This window comes from Apis florea, unplaced genomic scaffold, assembly GCF_048593485.1.
Source record: "Apis florea isolate Af1SG1 unplaced genomic scaffold, ASM4859348v1 contig_2350_pilon, whole genome shotgun sequence".
In the NCBI taxonomy this organism is placed as follows: domain Eukaryota; kingdom Metazoa; phylum Arthropoda; class Insecta; order Hymenoptera; family Apidae; genus Apis; species Apis florea.
In genome coordinates this window covers 3,744,648-3,765,219 of record NW_028256565.1, presented here as the reverse complement: position 1 = coordinate 3,765,219, position 20,572 = coordinate 3,744,648, and the positions used below count along the sequence as shown (strand labels likewise).

The 20,572-nt window shown below is 27.0% G+C and overlaps 2 protein-coding genes and 3 long non-coding RNA genes across 10 annotated transcripts; 2 read left to right on the top strand and 3 right to left on the bottom strand.

Annotated features, from left to right (window-relative positions):
* The first annotated feature begins 109 nt into the window (after positions 1-109).
* LOC147658120 (uncharacterized) lies at positions 110-1,487 on the top strand. The gene is made up of 2 exons (XR_015291113.1): positions 110-730; positions 1,168-1,487. It is a non-coding gene; the product is annotated as an uncharacterized LOC147658120 (long non-coding RNA).
* LOC147658119 (uncharacterized) lies at positions 1,480-3,064 on the bottom strand. Its single transcript, XR_015291105.1, has 3 exons — positions 2,805-3,064; positions 2,591-2,622; positions 1,480-2,510 (listed from the first exon to the last, which is right to left on the bottom strand). It is a non-coding gene; the product is annotated as an uncharacterized LOC147658119 (long non-coding RNA).
* LOC116414924 (uncharacterized) lies at positions 2,254-3,561 on the top strand. Its single transcript, XR_004225477.2, has 2 exons — positions 2,254-2,421; positions 2,907-3,561. It is a non-coding gene; the product is annotated as an uncharacterized LOC116414924 (long non-coding RNA).
* Positions 3,562-3,679: 118 nt separating this feature from the next.
* On the bottom strand, positions 3,680-13,361 carry Nrg (Neuroglian). 3 transcript variants are annotated; one of them, XM_086904625.1, is made up of 9 exons: positions 13,247-13,361; positions 12,210-12,289; positions 11,510-11,642; positions 8,605-10,838; positions 8,267-8,525; positions 7,863-8,183; positions 7,141-7,790; positions 6,765-6,857; positions 6,288-6,657 (listed from the first exon to the last, which is right to left on the bottom strand). In XM_086904625.1, exons 2-8 carry the CDS (start codon positions 12,262-12,264, stop codon positions 6,766-6,768), a joined length of 3,744 nt encoding a protein of 1,247 aa, XP_086760751.1. In that variant the 5' UTR covers positions 12,265-12,289; positions 13,247-13,361; the 3' UTR covers positions 6,288-6,657; position 6,765. The 3 variants fall into 3 exon arrangements, with proteins under 3 accessions (XP_086760750.1, XP_012346041.2, XP_086760751.1); XM_086904624.1 differs by lacking the exon at positions 6,765-6,857 and having other exon boundaries at positions 3,680-6,657; XM_012490587.3 differs by lacking the exon at positions 6,765-6,857 and having other exon boundaries at positions 3,680-6,657; positions 12,871-13,357.
* Positions 13,362-15,279: 1,918 nt separating this feature from the next.
* LOC100864252 (scm-like with four MBT domains protein 2) lies at positions 15,280-20,133 on the bottom strand. Of its 4 annotated transcripts, XR_015291101.1 has the most exons (10): positions 20,005-20,133; positions 19,663-19,850; positions 19,479-19,547; positions 18,426-18,838; positions 18,228-18,317; positions 17,564-18,078; positions 16,428-17,278; positions 16,072-16,344; positions 15,695-15,989; positions 15,280-15,623 (listed from the first exon to the last, which is right to left on the bottom strand). XR_015291101.1 is itself a non-coding variant. In XM_086904631.1 (9 exons), the coding sequence occupies exons 3-9, from the start codon at positions 19,522-19,524 to the stop codon at positions 15,608-15,610; spliced, it is 2,586 nt and encodes an 861-aa protein (XP_086760757.1). In that variant the 5' UTR covers positions 19,525-19,547; positions 19,663-19,850; positions 20,005-20,133; the 3' UTR covers positions 15,280-15,607. The 4 variants fall into 4 exon arrangements, 3 of the variants coding, with proteins under 3 accessions (XP_086760757.1, XP_031774379.2, XP_086760756.1); XM_086904631.1 differs by having other exon boundaries at positions 15,690-16,344; XM_031918519.2 differs by having other exon boundaries at positions 15,695-16,344.
* Between the last annotated feature and the right edge of the window lie 439 nt (positions 20,134-20,572).

Sequence of the window (20,572 nt, the reverse complement as noted above, 5' to 3'; positions counted from 1 at the left end):
GGGTTCCTCTTCTTCGTTTCTTCTTTCATTCTCTTTCGTACTTTGTCTTCTATTCCCCTCCTCGTCTTTTCTCAGTCTGTCTTTGCAATCGGTAAAGAGAATTTACTGCAGTTTGGACTTTGTTCCCAGGCTTGACACTAGGCTTGCTATTAACTCATCAGTATCTTTCGATTTGTTTTAAATCTTTCGAATAACCCGCGAAGTGATAGAAATTTGTCGAACTTGAATGATCCACAATAAGTTTTTGAACCATAATATCACGAATGGTATTATATCAACTGCAGGAAAATCTTGTTTATATTTTATAATGTAAAATTTAAAAATTATTAAAAACTAGATATAAATTTGTGAAAATTTAAGATATTTTAATTCTTTTCACTCATTATAATTTTTAATACATAAAATTTTTAATATCTGAAAAAATGATTAATATCTCAAAACAATGAATTTTAAGATATTTCATCGTTTTCTTGGTGGAACCCTTCTTAGTACAGTATCCTTCCATCGAATGTTCGACCACATTTCCATGGTCGTTTTGCAATCCGTTACAAAGGCCGGCTTGTTAGATGCCGTGGTATATACGACATGCACGATTTTACACTCTGGCGCTTGTGGTCGGTCAGGCCGCAAACATTTTTCGCGCCTCACAGAGAGAAGCAACTCTTCGCGACACGATTGATCATCTTCTGAAGAACATACCAAATCATGTAGAAAAACTTTCTACAAACAGGTGCAAGTGACGAAAGCTACATAAGACACTTTCAATATATGCTGGATATTTTGCGATGGATTATATGATTCAAAAAAATATAGTGAAAAATTTTTTAAGTAAATCAATGGTTGAAGATCTATACTTTATCTTATCTTAAAAAATCAATATATTTAATAATGAATATTAACTCTATATATAATAAAAAAAAAAAATGAGATATTTTTAATGTGTCTTATAACCTAGTTTTCATGAAAGTATATATATGTTTACCTGTGTGCATTTTCAAGTTTAATAAATAATATTTAAATCTTTTAGAAAAGAAATATTATATTTAGTTAATAGTATTGTTTGATTGAGACTATTAAAAATCATGAAAATTTTATTAATACTTAGAAAAAAGCAATTTATCTTCACTGTAAATGACAAATAATAATCAAGTTTATTTTCTATTCTAGCAATCGAGATGTATGATCTATGTATAATCGAAATCAAAAATAGAAAAGAAATACATAATAATGGAATTCGATTGTATTAATATTTCCGATCAGAGACTTGGAATGAAAGCTCAGTCGATGAATAATAATAACATGATACGCATTGTCATGGACTGTCTTCGATGAAATCGCCTTATCTTTCTAAGAAAGAAATTACTTAATTTAACATTGCAACTATAACATAATATTGAATTTACTATTTTCATCTTATATATGTTCTTACTATATTCAGTAATTTTTAATTCTGTGTAATTCATTTAAAAAAACGTAAGGTTAACGAATCAATTTTTTTATTTCAAACTATCTATAACATTTTTTTTAAATTTTATGTAAAATTTTAAAAATTCTACAAAGCAATATTTTCATTTTTAAAAATCAAATCTTGGTCATTTTCCAAGGAAGGATGAGGGTTGTTCTGGATCCATCGAGCAACAGGTTTAGCAGAACATTTAATGAATAGTTAATAATAGTATGCATTGTAGGCTGCATGTCCGAAGGTTGGGTCATCTAACAAATGGCCCATTGTTATCTCTTACAACTCTTTGGTTTTCCTCTTACTCCTTCTCTTCTTCGCTTTTTCCCCTTCATCCTTCTTTCACCGTGCACGAAACGGGCATGCATATAGGGTAATTCAGAAAAGAGAAACGATCTTCTTGCGTGCAGAACTATTATTACTTTGGTCGATTGAAAATACGCATGATTTAGTAACTATTCACTATCCAAATTTTTACTTTTATCAGTCCCAAAAAGAAAAAATAAACATCTTCTTGGTTTTTTCTTTACTTTTATTCGATTAATGAAAAAATATATAAAATTATTTGTAAACTAAAATTAAAAAGATAATTTTTATTCATTATGTAATAAAGAAGGAAAGACGAGGAAATAATCGATTTTAGCTATTAGCATTTTCGAGTAATCAATTTTTAAATACTGAAATATGCGTCTAATAATCGGATAAAATTAAAGGATATTCGATAAATGATAACACGAGAGAATCGCGTACTCTATATATTATTGGTGTGCTGAGAAGAAAAGGCCGTTTCATTCGATACACAACGTACAATTGATCTGAACGTATACATATTATACGGCTCACGAATGGAAGAGCGAGTCTCGAGGGGAGCAACCGGTGCCGGTTTATTCCCGATCGAATGTTTTTGTCCAACCATCGCAAACCTAATTGGATTCGCTACAAACCACCAACAGTTGTATACGGTAAAGCATTACGCAAAACTCTATACCGTCAGCATAAATGTCGATTCACCAACCATCAATTCGTTTTGAGTTGCATTAATAAAGAGCCCCTGTGTATTTGTAAAAATTGAATTAGTTGTTTAGTTATATTTGTTAATCGTGATGAATAGATATTAAAATTTATTCTTACATATGATCTTGCAGAAACAACGATAAGGAAATCTTCATAGAAGTAATAAAAAAATTATGTATTCATTATTATAGATTATTCTTTTTCCAATGTGAATGTAATTTTTTTGCAATATATTAATATATATTTCATATTATGTTATTTGTGATAAAGTAATTTATTTTTATATACGATATCCGATATCTATTTATCGTTGTAATTTCTTGTAATTTACCTTGCAATTTACAACATACTGCACATCTGATCAAAGTGTGCAACTTGTATATACGATCCCTTTCTTTCATATGCATCGACCTTACGTCCTTTTCTTTCGTAGGACACACGAACACAATCTCGGTTTCTACATGGATACATAACTCTTCACAGGCACTCAGGCGCTAATGTCGATGCATGTAGCTGGCAGCAACCAGATTGTGCTACATTTCTGCATTGTCGTCCGCCTTCTCCTTTTGTCATTTTTTATCGCTCTTCTCACTAAGCAAACAACAATGATAGAGAGATGTACTACAAAATGGAGCAATCCCAAAACACGGGATTAGTAATCAGAAAAATAACTTACGGATATACTTATGGATATAGGATGAATTTTAAACGAGAAAGAATGAAAAAGATAGAAAAGGGATAAATATACGTTGGAAAGAGATAGAAAAAGGAAATGTTGGCGAAAGAGAAAATAAAGAGAATAAAAAGAGAGAGAACAACTCTCAAGAGATCAAGTTAGAGTACCGGTACAAAAAACCTGTCCCGCATAATTACATTATCGGTCACATCTCGTTCGACTTCTGTCTGCATAGCCCTTCGTTGGACAACCGAATGCATTCTCATACAATAGAGGCCACAGTTGCCTCGAGGACGATGCAATAAGGTCTCTGACGAAACTGCAGGGGGCCTCAATCATAGTTTCTTTATCCCATTTTTTTCCGATTCTTAGTAAAAGATATCAAATATTTTAATAAATTCAATAGAAATTTTTTGAGATCTCATTATTTCAGTTTGAGTCTTCCTGCTTTATAAAAAAATATAACTTTGAACAAGCTTAAGGGATAAATTTGATAACAAAGAAAAATTAATAATCCTAAATTTATATAATTTGATTGTTTAAAGATTTTTATTTATTTATTATTAGTTTATTTTTTTTTATTGACGTGGGAGATGTTACACAGGTATTGGAATGCGCGTTATCATTGTTGCTGATAAACACAAGGCGAAATCGTTTTGAAATTTTACATAATATTTTTAACGCAATATAATACATACTTTCAACCTCTGTTTTATTATGAGAGATGAAAGAATTTTTAACCAGATTGCTAAACTCTGAAAACTCTATACTATAGAAAAAATATTCAAACAATTGTATTATTAGAAATATGCATAATAATGTATCCTTAATAAGAGCATACCTTTTTATGCATTTTTCTGTCGGAAAATTGTCGGAATTAGTAGTAGTAACGTAATGTACATTAAAAGTTAGTACGATAGACGCGCACATGTTTCAACGAGTATTCCCTCTTTTTAATTATTTTTGTCATTTTTTTTTATATATATAACATGTGCTGTCTTGTCGTTGTAAAATGAACACTGTTTTGTAAAAAGTTTCGTATATATCATACTTTTTTTTTAAATATAAATCTGTGCTTACTACACTAACATGATGTCATTGTTTGACAGTGTAATAAAATTGTTAATGTAATGATAAAAAAAGATCAGATCTAATATACAAATGTTTCGTGCTAAAGGCTAATATTTCTACATACAAAAAAAAATAATACAAAAAAAAGAACGTTTTATGCATGTAACAAGTGAAATAAAGAAGAAAAAGTATATCAAAATATATTAAAAAAGTATCAAAATATCAGTAATATATACCAAAGTATTGGAAGTTCACATAAGTCACCATATCAGCCAACCAGAGATTCAAATCTTGATAAATATGATTTGGATATACTTCAAAAATATACAGAAAATAGTATGATTAGAAAAATACATTGAAACATAATTACATCTATGTTTTGACTTGGACGTCAGTTGCTTATCCTGATAAATATATAATTTATAAGTTTATGATTAATGACATTTTAATATATTACATATATGTCTCTGTATATTCTTTTATATATTTTAGTATTTTTACAATAAATTATTGTTTTCTTTCATTTATAATACATTTTTTCTGTAGGCGTCTATAATTGTATATATTTATATATATAGAGTTCGTAAAAATTATGTGACGTCCAAGCCATTTGTACAGGATAATCGGCAAAAAAGACCCTGACAAATATAAATCGAAGATCTATGAATTGATTTACTAATTAAAATTTTAAAAGTCAACTCAAAACATCACAATTTAATTTGATTTTTTTATATAAATTGAGAGATGTATATTATTTTCACATCATATCATATAGATTTTTACGAACTTTACGCGCACATGTAAGTATTCTATATTTTGTACCTTTTTTATTTTTGTACCTGATATATTTGCTCACGACACTTTTGCAGACAACCTGTACATTGCATTGAATATTTTAACTTAACATAGTAAATAAAAAATATTAAATTTATTTTCGGAGAAATAAACGAACTCCATATAATTCTTTTCAAATACTAATAACATTTCAAATACTAGAACTTAATAGCTGCTCATATTCTTTTAATACTAATTTTAGTAATCAATATACGTCTTTATATATATTCAATAATTTTTTATATATTAAATTATATCTCTATTGATCAGATTATAATCAAATTACCAAAAGGAAGATAAATATTAATAATTAAAAAGGACTTTCGTTCTTAGCTAAAGCACATTTCACATACAAAAAGCAACAATTAGAGGCCATGTGACTTTTTTTTAACTACTATAGTGCATGTATGATGTTCTTTTCATATCTTAATAATAAAAATAATAATAATAGTGTTATTAATAATAATAAGAATGCTGCTGCTGATGATGATGATGATATTTTTTATATATTTTTGTTGTTTGTATATCTTTAATGAAAGTGCACGCACACAATAATTATAGATAGTCACTGTTTTATTATATTTGGCCCTTTGTCGGCAGAGTAAAAATTGATTGCATCTAAAGATTCTTAGAACAAATTTTTTCTTCATTTTTTTTAATTAAAATTAGTTTCAGTCCAGGCCAGATTATGACACTATGTTACTATGACTCGATGTCAGTCCTTTCGTTTTTAAGATTGCATATAAGTAATATTTGTTTATGTATTAATTAATTTTTGGATAATATCAATTATTGATACTGATTATCTTTATATGAAAGACGTAAATCCTATATGCAGCCTCAAAAATACCATACTTTTTGTGTCATACATATTTAGAACAATATAAATATAACTCACTACCCTGTGATGTTTCGAAATGTCAATTTTTAATCTGGCCATGTTAAATGTTACGATCGATGGTAGAATACTTTTTACTATATTATATCCATAAATAGCTTGCACGCTATGAAACACCTATCGTCTTTGGGTTTTATAATTAGTTAAAAATCTCTAACAAATTCATTAATTGTAAATAATTTTTGATCAATTAACAAATTGTATTTTGTAATATAGATAATCACGTTATAGAAAAAATAATTATCGCAGATTAATTTTTTCAAAGTTCAAAAAATTGTTGAAATATTTGAATAATACATACTTAGATATGTATTAAACATTTAAGAGGAATTATGTTTTAACCGATATGAATATATAAATGTTATATATGATTTATATAATCTTATTCGATTTAAACATATAGAAATATTTACTTATCTTTCTAAATTATAAAACTATAAACTATAAAACCCAAAACCAAAATCTAATTGGCAGTATAATGTTGGACATTGCGCCCAGCGCAAGGTGCATAGCAGAGCTGCTGCAGCTAAGTAAGGATTGAAAACCTTACTTTTCACAAAAAAACAAATTATACGAGGCTTGAATAAGATAATACCAGAGGTTACACATATGTGGCCATAGTGCCGCTTGGAATGGGCGGTGTTTCTTCCGGTCTACCTTTCGGCCCATATTGTCCAATGAAAGAACCATCTTCTGTGAAACGTCCTTCAACAGAAGATAATCATAATTCACAAATTTGCATTCAAAATTATAATTTAGAATATACGAATCATTAATATACAACATTTTTTTTAAATGTATCACTAACCTACCTCAAACTAATGTGGCAAATGCTTGTGAATTTGGTTCTTGTTTACGATGTCGACCATACTGACCAATGAATGATCCATCCTCATTCATACCTTCTGTATTAAGTCAAGCAATAAAGCAAAATAAAATGGAGAAACAAAAAAAATAACATAAATTAAAATACTAAAGCAAGAAATTAAAATTGTAAATAAATATTTTATCTTACTTATACATGGATGTGTATAAAATAAAAAATAATGAAACATAAATATTTGTGCTTTCATTTAGAAATACAAATGTATAATTTATTAAAATATAATATTATCTTCTTGAATTGCTTTGCTAACTTAATATAACAGTGCAATATAAAATAATAGTGTAATAAACTTTTAAACTGACCTGTATCTCCTTCTCCATATTCTGCCATGGAATCAGTATCAGACTCAGGATGTTTTCCATCTTGATGAGAAGAAGATGCAAGAGATGCACGACCACCTGCTGATTTCGTGTCTAAAGGTTGCGAATATTCATGAAAACCGCCTTCATCAGGATAATCACCACGTCCAGCAGCTAATTCTCTTTCATGTACTGCATACTTTCCACCTCTATTACGTTTAATGACACATACGATTATAAGTACCAAAAGAAGAAAAGCAATTGCTAACATCATTCCGATGAACCATCCTGCAGTAGCGACATTTTCTTTGGGTTGAATAATAGGTCCTTCGCTACTCGTTTCAATTTCTTGCGGTTCACTTTCAGCGAAGTAGTTGCCATCAACAGCAACGACAGACATAACATAAGTTTCACCACTTTGAAGTCCACGAATTTCAATTGTATTTGATAAATATTCTGGTTCAGTTTTAAGAGATATTGTTTCACCTTTGAGTTTGTATTTTACAAAGAAATGGCTTCCTGGATTTCCATTAAGATTTAGTTGCCAAATAATTCTTACATTTGAATATCCATTTTCTTTTGGAATAGCTTCCCAGGTAAATAATGGGACATCAGGTCGTTGAGATGTGCGTGTTTTTTGTTCAATAAAATAACTAAGTGAAAAAAACATAAAAAAATGTATTATTTTAAATATATGTATTAATATATCAAATAGTGATACATACTCGTTTCCTTCACCAATTTTTGTTGTTGCTCGAATATGTATACGATATTTTGTATCAGGTGCTAACATAGCTAGTTTTGCACTAGTGGCTTCTACATCCGTAATATGTGGTTTTCTCTCCAGCAAAGGTCCCAATCTAGTTTCATTTACAGGTTCGTAATATATTCTATAGCCAGTCAGAATACCATTTGGTTCTGCAGGTTTTGTCCATACTAAAAACAATGCACTAGATCCCATTGGGAAAGCTTCAAGACTTAAAACTACTCCTGGAATACCTTCAGGAGTATCAAAGCTTAAAGTTTCAGATGGTGGTCCAGAATATCTGTTATAAAAAAATTATTATTATAAATAAAGTTATATATGAAAGTTTATTTGTTATTATAAACTGTTATTGTAGTTTATTACCGTCCATTATATGCTAGTATTCGAACATAATTCTTGCTGAAAGGAATAAATTTAGTAACTAGTGCATGGGTCCTATTGCCACCTCTTATATCAATTTCTCGCATTCCCTTTTCACCGTCTTTTTCTGTCCATGTTTGTATTTTATATCCTTTTAATTCACCACGTACTGATTCTTCAGGTACTGAATTCCATGAAAATTGTGCGCTTGTACTTGATTTTACTTGATTTAATGTAAAGTTGCTTGGTGCTTGCAATGGTACTATAACATTAAATGAATATTAAATAATATTAATCTTAAAAAAAATTCTAAATTTATATAATAAAATTATATAACAAACCATCTTCTCCAGAATATCCAATTACTTCTTCAGGTGCAACTCTACATTCTCCTTTTTCATTAATAGCTACCACTTTGATCTTATATCTTTGATAAGTTGGTTGATTATCTACAACTAAGCTATTTTTCTTCCAATCAGTTATATCTTCTATAGTCCATTTCTCTCCAGGTATATCACGTCTGTAATATACTCTATACATGAATTTGGGTGCATTATGTTCGATTTGAGGCATTACTGTCCAAGATATAACCAGATTTTGTGGTGTTGTTCCTTTGCCCATAACATTATCAGGATTCTTATAAGGAACATCTTGTAATGTAGTACATACATCACTATGTGGTGAGGGTAATGATGTACCTATTTTATTCCATGCTAATACACGAAATGTGTAGTTAGTCCAAGGTGACATTGGAACAATATATGTTTGTTCAGTTGCTGGTACATCATCTTTTGATATTTCCCATGTATCTGGTGTAAAAGTGGTATTATGTTGAATAGTGTATCTTAATATTGGAGCTCTATTATCACCCATTGGAGTCCAATGTATAGAAGCTTCAGTTGTCATACAAGTAACACTAATCAATTTTGGCGCATTTGGTACATCTTGGACAATTAATGTAGCTTGTGCTTTTGCTTCATCCAACTCAGTATGAGCAACACAAGTATAAGTACCAGAATCTAATTCAGTCGTTTTTGTGATCATTAAAGAATAATCAGTGCTTCGTATAAATCGTGGTTCCATTTCAAAATCAATAGGTTCTCCATTAGATAGCCAATCGATCGTAAGTGTTAAACTTGAATCTGTAACAGCATTACATCTAAAAGTTGCAGTAGAACCTGCAGCAACTTCATAGTCCTCTGGTTCATCTGTAATTTTTGTATGTTCTTTTACTACTAAATTACCAGAACCTTCTACTTCTCCGAATTTATTGGATGCATGACATGTATAGATGCCTGCATCTAAAAATATTACATTTTCAATTTCTAAATCTCCAGAATCTAAAGTTTTATATCGTCCTCCTGTTAATTCTTGTCCATTTCGAATCCATTTTACAGCTGGTTTCGGTGCTCCAAATACACGGCAAGTTATTCTCACAGTTTTACCATCAACTGTGGCAATATCAGTAGGTGGTTGTGTAATTTCTGGTTCTAAAGCTAAAACATTTACGTATACATCCTTATAGACATAGCCTAATGAATTTGTTGCATTACAACCATAATTTCCTGTATCTTTTTTGGTCAATTTTTCAATAATAATAGAATTTGAAGTAACTTTTCTACGTGGATTTGGAGGAGCTTCTGATATTGGTTTTCCATTATGGATCCATTTTATTTCAGGAACAGGTACTCCATCAGCTTCACATTTGAATTCAATGGTTTCGTCTTCTGCTGCATTTATGATCTCAGGTTCGATAGTAAAATATGGTACTGCCATAACTTGCAAGTGTATGGAATACGATTTCGCATCACCTACCCCGTTTGATGCTTCACAAGTATATGTTCCTTCATCTTTAAAATTAACATGTTTAATTATCAAAGATTTACCATAATTTCCTTGCATTATTCTATCATTAGTTCTAATTACTTCACCATTTTTACTCCATACTATTTGTGGCAGTGGTGTTCCGCCATATATACAATATAATTCAATTTTTTTACCGCGTAAAGCAACTTCATTTTTCCTACTGACGTATTGTTTGACAGGATCATGCTTATTTTGACTGGCAGATATTCCCGAAGAAATAACATTTAATAAAACTCTATTTCCTAATTTATATTCATTTCTGAATACAGATGTAGCTGCACATGCATAATAAAAATCATCAGAAGCATCGTTTCTTGTAACGTTGCTAAACCAAAGATTTCCTTCAGGATCTAACGTCATTCGTGAATTATTAATTGATTTGATACCTCCAGCAGTATCTTGGATTAACCAATATACATTTGGCTTTGGAAAACCATCTGGTGGTTGACAAGTTAATTTAAATGGTTGTCCTTCATTTGCATCTAAACTTATAGGGTTTTGATCTTTAAATGAATTTAATTCAGCCTTTCTAACAAAAACTGAATTAGACGTTGCAATTCCCCATTCATTTTCTGCAAAGCATTGATATTGACCCAAGTCTTCATCTCGTGGTCTTGAGATTACCAATGTACCTCTGCCAGGTTGTTGGGATATGCGATCATCATATGCTGGCCATTCAAAATTTTTTCCATTCTTAATCCATCGATACCTGAATAAAATTAATATTTATAAAAAAATAAATAATTTATATATTTTTATTATTAAATAAAATTTATATTTATATTATTACAATGTTTTGAACAATATATTTTTTATTTGTTAATAATAAAAATATTATTTAGATTATTTTAATAAATTAATTTTATTTAATTAATTAATTTTCATGGAAATAATACTATATTGATCATGGAAATATAAAAATAAATAAAATATAATACTACATAAAAATAATTGTAATATAATTATACATATATAAGTAATGATATATTTTCTATTTTTATTCAAAGTATACTGTTAGACCACTCCTATATATTTACAATTCACACCACAAGTTAGGTATCTTTATTGGTACTTGTAACTTTATACCCCCTAAGACTATGAGGTCATCCTAGTAATTAAGACCAGTTACTCAGGCTTCTTTGCAGAACAGAGATAGTGTACTTAAATGTAAGTGCAATGAAACTATATGAATCAAATCTTAAAAAATATGATTCTGAAATTACTGAATATTTAATTTCTTACTTTTTTACCTTTACTTTTTTTAAAAATAGTAAAAATTAAAAATTTTTTTTTAAATTTTAAAAATTTAAATCAATTTTGCAAGTAATCATTTTTTATATTTTTAAAATAATATTTTATGAAATAATAAATATTTTATACCTTGGAGCAGGCTCTCCTTCAGCTTCACATTCAATTAAAAATGGTTTATCATTCTCATTAATTTTCGCTTGAGCCACCTGAAATAACTGTTCATCTGTCGGGGGTTGTTTAGATATCCGTGGTGGAGATTGGACTAATGAAAAATACAAATCATAAATTATTGTTACATATTATGAAATGATTTTTTGATATGAATATAAAAATATTTGCTACAATAATAAAATAAATTTTTTATTAAAATACAATTGCATAATAATTTAAACTAAAACAAAATTAATAAAACTATTTTTATAGTTACTAAATAAAATCAAGAAAAAAATTGTAATGCAATAAAAAATAATGAAATTAAAATATTTTCTTATAATAATATAATCTTTGAATTTAATATATTATAATTACATTAAGCATAATTGACTCAATGTAAAATATGTTACAGAAGCAAATAAAAGCAAAATATATATTTTTCATAATATCTATTGATATACAAAATTTTTTAATCAAAAGAACTATTTGTCCTATAAAAAATAACTAGCTGCATTTGACATTTGTAACAGTTTTCACCTCCTATAACATCCAGGCTATAGACTATAATTAAAAATCATAAATTGTTATCATAAAAACTGATTGATTATATATAATAAGTATTATATACTTCGAATTTATTGTGACCGATAAAACGTAATGACGGAATTGCACTCACTTAAAGCTGATGCTTGCAGTACCAGTGTTGAAATAATACACAGGATGAACTTCATGGTCGGCCGGTACTTTTTTTTTTATCTAGAAATAAAAGATTTTTTAAATTCTTTAAATATACAAAATTTTCAAAAAAAACAAAATAAAATTAATAAAAATTCGAATGATTTTTAATCTCACGTTCATTTTAAGTTTCTTTTAAAGAATATAAATTATAAATTCAAATATTCTATAGATTCATTTATATCAATCTTCATGATTCAAACGAATCCAACGATTGAAATCATCATTTCAGTCTTTGCAAACCCTATTTGCATTCATAAGGGATTTTTTTTTGGTATAACACTGGATTAAATATCATTTGAATCACTTTATATATATATATAGACACGCACGTATGAATCGTGTACAGAAATATCAGAATGAATATATAAAATTATATAAATGATTTTTTTTTAAATATATGAATTAAATAAAATTTTTAAATTCCATGATGTATAATGGAAATGTAAAAAATGGGCGTGCTCATCGCAGCAAAAAATAATATAAAAAAATTAGATAACAGATCGGCTAATATTAAATAATATTAAACAAGTTTTTAAAAATAATAAATAAAATCTATTTTTTTTTAACAAAGTTATATAAAAAAGGATAAGTATATATACTCGAATTTTAGGATTGCGCACAATCATCGGAACAGGTGATGGTGTTACAATGATCTCACTGTAGTTGTCCTTCGAAATCATAACATCGTTGATAGAAATTTTATCACCATTTTATTCATATATCTTTTTTTACGACATATTTACTTCATTTATATAATATTTATCGAAGCTATATATCAATTGTGCACTAATTAAAAAACAGATTTTCCATAGGATACTAAAGAGAAAAAGGAACACACAGGGCTGGGCAAACGGGCACACCCGCGAACCAACATTGATCGCCGACGCTTCGTTTGCTCGTTTTATAGGTTTTAGTCGATATCTTTATTTATATCACTAAAAAATTATTCATTTATCACATTAATAAATATCTCACCTATTTTAATGTTTTAGAACGCGTTTGAATATTAAAATTCCATCACTAAGGCATCATCGAAAAACCACTGACTCGACACGTAACGCACCGTACGGTACTGTATACTAATGTAGATGTATACGTTGCATGTATTGCAGACAATCCCCACTCAGTGCCCTGGTCACACTGATTCACACTATTATGTTTCACTAAACTTTATGAACCATTCACATAGAAAATTCTATGAAAAAAGTTGACATTTTTTAAGATCACTGCTTGTTGATATTAATAGTATGGAATAATCTTTCATTAGATTTTTTTATTAATACTGCTTTATTGGATATAATATTAAATATTTATTCTTTCTTAAGAAGTTTTTATATTTCATTGATTGAATCTATCTACAATGTGAGTATTCCTTTATCGATTGAGTGTTCCTTAACCAATAATGGTCGAGGTAAATCGAAGATATCTATCGCGCTAGATTTAAAAAAGGCGCGTCTTCTAAGTAAATGTAAATCTATGTATAGGATTCTAAAGTACAGTTGTGTATACTTTGCAAAAAGGGGAAGTGATATATTTTAAAATTGGTGCGTATTAAATGGGGATAGCCAATTCATGTAACATGAACTCTGAAATTTCTTTTTTGCATAAGCATTATATTATAAAATACAACATATTATATTATAAAATATAATATTAAAAATTCATTTTATATCTATATATCATTTGCAAATAATATATATGAAAGAAATTAATGAATGTTTTATGATTAATATTTAATCAAAATAAATTTTAATATTATATCAACAATTATATTAATAGTGAAAATAACATAATAGACATAAAGATTTTATGTCGAAATTATATATTTTAATATTTAAATATTTATATATATATTATAAATATCATAATAAGATATCTCTGATATAGTTGAAAAATTGATTAAGAATTTTTTTTATGATAAGAAATAATGCTTGAAGAAATAAATTTAAACTTTAATTATACAGACGATATGATTAAAGATATAAATCAATCCATATGCTATAAGTTATATGAATATTCGGTAAAATTAATAATCTTTATTATTATTTTGCAAAATGTATAAATTATTATTTTTGAATATAAATTATATTAAAAATTAGTGTATGAATATATTCGATCTTCATATTAATTCAGACCATATATAGAGAAACAATGAGTGTTGTTTATAAATTTTTTATAAATTTTTTAATATTTATGCTTTACATCATTATTTTTGATAAATGTTAAATTGTATATAAAGAGAATATGTTTTATTGAATCAAATAAATTGATATTTCTGAATATTATATTTCGTTTATTATTCTTAAACTCATTTCGTTTATTATGTTTTCTGTATATATCAAAAGTTATATAATGTTTATCATAAAATATATTTGAAAATCGAAAAAATTTTTTTAAGATACTAAAAAAATTTTATTTCAACAATAAAAAACAAGAAAAATGTAATAAATCAAAATATATTTTCTATATATATGGTATATATATATATATATATATAATAATATAATATATAATAATATAAAGATATGTATATAATATGTATTATCGAAAGGGAAAGAGAATAAAATGATAAATTTAATATTTTTTAATTCATTTGGAATACTTGTTTGGTATTTTATTCGTGGCGTAAGTAATTTGGCAAAGCATCAAAAACTGGTCTATAGAACATGTAATAGCATTGTCACAAATTTAGATTGAGTTACATGAAACCTACAATCTCAAATGTATATTTTAGGTCATTGCATTAAAGTATATTTTCTTGTAATTGTAAATTTATTACTTTATTGTCAATTTACAAAATAAAAGTTTTATAATTTGTAGAAATAACTGCAAAATTAATGATTGAAGAGAATTCGTGATTTTGATTTTTTACACATGTTTTTACAATTCAAAAAATGAGAAACAAATTTAATTTTAGAAATATTTTTAATTAGTTAATTTAATTAATAAAATTTAATTTTCCATTAAAAAATATGTTATAACAAAAATAATTTAAATGTACAAAGACGTAATTAAATACATTGTATATCTATTTAAAAGTAATACAGTCTTGCATATTCATATAAATTAAAAATCATTTTGTCATTTATACAATAGATATCTCGACATTATTTGTCTTTTCATGATACACTATATTACACTATATAAATAATATAATAAATTGCATTTTTAATTATTGAAATTATACAATTTGATATTGTTCTGGTTCTACTTCATTTATATGTCGTAAAAAGAACGTAACTTTAACTTGTTCAACATGACGACAAAGTTTCATAGCTAAACTTGTTCGCAATTTCATATGTTGCGTAAGAGATGGCAAATTTAATAGTAAAAATGCTAATCCATCAATTTCCTACAAGAAATAGAAAATAAATTAGTAAGATATATTTCTAGTACTTCGTGTTACATTTTTACATACATTACCTCTTGTTTTACTCGATATGCGATATCTTTGCAATCATTCGTTTTTCTTAAGTACCTAAAAACATCGTCCACACTCCAAAATAGGGGATTCGAATCAAGTTTCCGCGTTTTTGGTCGCCTTTGTTTTTTTTGCATTCTCACATATTCTGATTCTCCATCTGTTCCATCAGATTCAATACTCGTATCCCAATCTCGTTCTCTTTTACTTGCTCTTGTAACAGTAGAACTTTGACTAAATTTCGATGAATGTTGTTTACTATTTAAACTATTAGGACTTCCTCCATCTTTTGTTTTCCTATTATCATTAAAGGAACTTCCTGAATCATCTGATGCATTGCTCGATGGAGGTTCAGTTTTAAATTCATCTGATTTTTCACCTTTCTCTAAACCTTTCTGAATCATAATATCTATTTCAGAAAGTGGTGGTCTTCCATCGAGTGTTTCTTCAATCCCTGATACATGTTTTGCTAAATCTAAAGACATAAATGGCATTTCATCTTCTTGCTCGAAATCTTCATGAGTCTCTTTTTCTCTATTTGCCCATCTTCCACGTCTTCTTTTTCGTCTGCCACCCCACGGTTTTGGTTTTTGCACCATAATACTCGTGTATCCTTTTGGTTTACCTCTTCGTCCAGTACCTACAGATGCTGCTAAAAAATTATTTAATATAAATAAAACGATAGAAATAAAATTATTACTAATATACTACTAATATAGTAGAAATGATACTTACTGAATTTGGCTTTTGATGTTTTATGACATTTATCAGGACATTCATTTTCAGGTACATATAAGGGACCAAATAAATTTGGACATACCATTAATTTTTTGCAGATATTTTTACAAAAATCAGCCACCATATCTCCGGATGTAACTACAGCGACGCTCGCACGATATGTATTGTTTTTATGTTTAGCTTTTAGAACTTCTAAATGATATCCTGGATCTGGTTTTGAATCACATTGAAGTACCTTTAATATCCGTGCGCTTCTATATCCTACAGATACGATCATTGATAAAACTTCTCTCATAACTAAAATTACAGGACCAGGTCCTACTGCTTTCGGTAAAGTTGCTAATTTTCCTTTAGAAATCATGGGACCCGTGAAACAACGATAATTAAAATATATTTTTGGGCACCATAGCGAAGAACGTGGCTCAGATATTGGTATATCTAGAACATTAGTTTTTTTTTCTTCTTTTAAAGGCATTTGTAACTGTTTACAAATTTCCATATAGTCTTTTGGTGGTTTTAATGGATAATGATTAGATTCACACCATCCAACAGGAAATATTTGTAAGGAATACATATCAACAATATGTTCTGGTCTTGTATTTTCATAATTATCTAATTTTAACCATAAAAGATTGTCAACAATTTTTGTAATATGTGCAGCACATATCACATTTTCACGTTCTGGATCAACTGCTTCTAATCGCATGCCACATTCAAAGCCAACATCGGTAGCACTTTGTCTTTCTGAAAACAATTTTTCTTCTGCAGCAATTGCTTGGGTATCTTTTAAATATTCGTCCCAATCAAATTCATCTTCCTTCGGAGTCCAACCATTTGGATGTACAATTCTAAAAAGCAAAATATTAAAATGTGTAAATTGTAAGCCTCAAAGTTTGAAAACAATTAATTATAATCAATTATAAAAAATTATAATAAATAAAAAATAAACTTTTGTTATTTAAAACAAATGACTTAGAATATAATTTTTTTATTATTATTATTATATTATTTTACATTTTTCATTATTGTTTAATATTTTTAATTTTTTTATATTTATAATGGAATATTAATTTGGTAAATTGTTTTTTTTTAAATTTTTGTTATGTTACATAATATAAAAAACAAAAGCTTACTTGATATTATGTTTTTTTGCCCATCCAATTGGAAATATATATGGATGTCCTGCTGTACAAAGCCAAGTATTTTTCTCTGTACTATTGTACATACATGCTTCAATATCCATTCCTTTAGATAATTCATCATATGTATCAATATGAACAAGAAAATAAATGTCATCAAATACTTTTATAATAGTGGCTGGACATATTTTTATCTGATCAATTGGACTTAATGCTTCTAATTTCATGCCAACTTTAAATTCATGTTTAGGATGATTTATAGTATTATGAAATAATTCTTCTGGAAGATCATAATTTTTTGGTGTAGATTCTAATAAATCTTTCCATTCTTCATATGTATGTGTTTCTACTATAGAACTTGGTGGTTCCAAAAACCAGGTAGAATCAGATTTAGATGTAAATCCATAAGGATGCAAATGTTCTGATGTACAAAACATCCAAAAATCTTTACGTGAAGAACCAGGAGTATCATATCTTAACAAAAGTCGTCCTCCTACATTTTCTATGATCTAAAGAAGTATTAATTAAGAAAATTAATTAAGAGATAATAATTATGAATAATATACATACATATTATGAATAATATACATTATATATATAATAATATATCATATTTATATAATATAACATATATAACATAAAACTTATTATTACTTACTGTGGCTACCCATAATTTGTATGGATGTAATATATCACTAACTTCAACTTTCATGCCTTGTTTAATTCTTTCTGTCATGCTTAAACCATCCTAAACAAAAATAAATATATAAAAAAATATAAAATTTAATTATAATTTTTTTTATAAAATTTTTTTTATAATTTTTATATAATTTTTTTTTATAATTTTTTAACTAACCCCTGATAACATTTCTGATGGAATGCTCCGGGCTGTTTTTAAAAATTCAGACAATTTTTCTATACAATCTGATGATCTTTGACGAATAATATCAGGTGGTTCTAATTTTTTATTATTTTTTATACACCATCCAAGTTCATGAGCAGCTTCTTTAGTGAGGTTGAACCAAAATTCTAATGATCTATCATCTCCACCAAAATAACGTAATCTTAATAAAGGTCCACATGCCATGACAATAGAAGCTACCCAGTAATTAATGTTTTCTTCATTTTCTTTTTTTGGAATTGGCACTTCAAGAGACATACCAATTTCAATACCACTTTGAAGTGTCAATTCAACATGTGGAAACATAATTTGTGGTACTTCAACACTATTTGTAGCATCAAGATAATCTTGCCAAAAAAACCCATATTCTGAAAAACAAATTTTTATTTTAAATTTTATAAAATAAAATTTCTTATTTATTACATTTGATAAAATTTATTAATATTTATATTAATAATTATATTATATTATTTATTTTTAATTATAATATATTAAATATAATTATAAATATATTAAAAATTAAATAAACTTAAAAAATTAAAAAATTAAATTTTATTTTATTTAAATATATATTATATTATTTTTAATAAAATATATTTATTATAATATAATTATTAAAATAAAACAATAATATTTTATTTCAAAAAATGATATATTATATTTTTTAATATTATATTTAATCTTCATATATTTGATATTCATAAATAGATTATATAAATATATAAAATTTATCATTATTATAACGATATGATTAATTAAATAAATTTTCTTTACGCGTTTCATTAATGATTTTATTGATTTTGTAATCCTGTAAGATATATATTAAAAACTTTTTGAATGTGTGTGATGTCAGGTAATAGAATCTCAACGATCAACAGTCGGAATCATTTCAAAAACTTTAGAAGGTTACTGAATAATTATAATTTTATTATAAATAATGTTTATGTTATATAATAAAAATTATGCGAATAACAATATAAAAAAATTGCAAATATAAATTAATATTACCTCCTTCTTGTACTTTCTCTTGTGATCGGTTTTCGCAAGGTTCCATGATTCGTTATAATATTATAAAGCCTACACATAAATACATTAAAATCAATTTCCATTGCGGCCACGTTAATAGATAACTAACAAGTTATTATTTAGTATTATATATTTCTAATAAATCATTGAATATTTTACAACTTACCTTTTCTTAGCGAGCGCTTATTTTCGAAATTTGCGTAGTGTTTGTTTTAATGAAAAATAGTATTCTCAATTGTAGCTGTTCGTGCCGCTCTATACTGGTCTACCGTACGTATCTTTCTCTGTTGTTTGCTATCTCACTTGTGCGGTACGCTTGGCGCATTCGTTCTGAATATCAGAGCTACCTACATACTTTGAATTGGGTAACATTTTGAATTACCTTCGATTATATTTTGTGAAACTACCACTAGCCTCGTTCTACATCTATATCTCTTATATTAATTCATTGTAATCCTTCATTAGAACTAATAAACATGTAACAATATATTCATAAATTTATACTTACATGTTTAACTTTTTATATCATATGAGATATAATTGTTTATAATTATATCCGCTATATTACATTTTTCATTTCAACGTTCGCTATACGTTTATCCTCCATCACGGGAAGGACATTATCGATCTTTTAAACGATAAGTTTTGCGAGTTTTACTGATCGTTAATGATAAAATTGTATAAAAAATAAAATAGAAATTAAAATATAATATTATTCTTTATATATCTTATTTCTTTTAATAATATAACATTATAATTCATTATTTGATGAAATAATAATTACAATAAAGAAAAAAGCTTGCTAAGCGCAGCAGGCATTTTTATACTTATAATTAATAAACTTGTACTTCAAGTTGTTGTTATTTTAATTTAAACACATTCGTTCATATTATGTATATAAGGAAGATGATTGCAACAAGAAATTTGAATACACTTATTTAATACTTATAATAAATAACAATAAATTTTTTTTAAGATATATGTATAAATGGTAATAATATTAATACATTTTTATGAATATTATGTTTTTTGTAATAGTTATTATTTATATTATAGTGTTACATAGAAAAGAAAGA

Coding starts and splice junctions, on each gene's coding strand:
- Nrg (XM_086904624.1), bottom strand. CDS start 12,264: ATGAAGTTCATCCTGTGTATTATTTCAACACTGGTACTGCAAGCATCA. Junction 10,839..11,509: donor GAAGGAGAGCCTGCTCCAAG/GTATAAAATATT, acceptor AATTTTATTCAG/GTATCGATGGATTAAGAATG. Junction 8,526..8,604: donor TGGATATTCTGGAGAAGATG/GTTTGTTATATA, acceptor TTAATGTTATAG/TACCATTGCAAGCACCAAGC.
- LOC100864252 (XM_031918519.2), bottom strand. CDS start 19,524: ATGGAACCTTGCGAAAACCGATCACAAGAGAAAGTACAAGAAGGAG. Junction 17,279..17,563: donor GCAAAAAAACATAATATCAA/GTAAGCTTTTGT, acceptor TTTGCTTTTTAG/AATTGTACATCCAAATGGTT. Junction 15,624..15,694: donor CATATCGAGTAAAACAAGAG/GTAATGTATGTA, acceptor TATTTCTTGTAG/GAAATTGATGGATTAGCATT.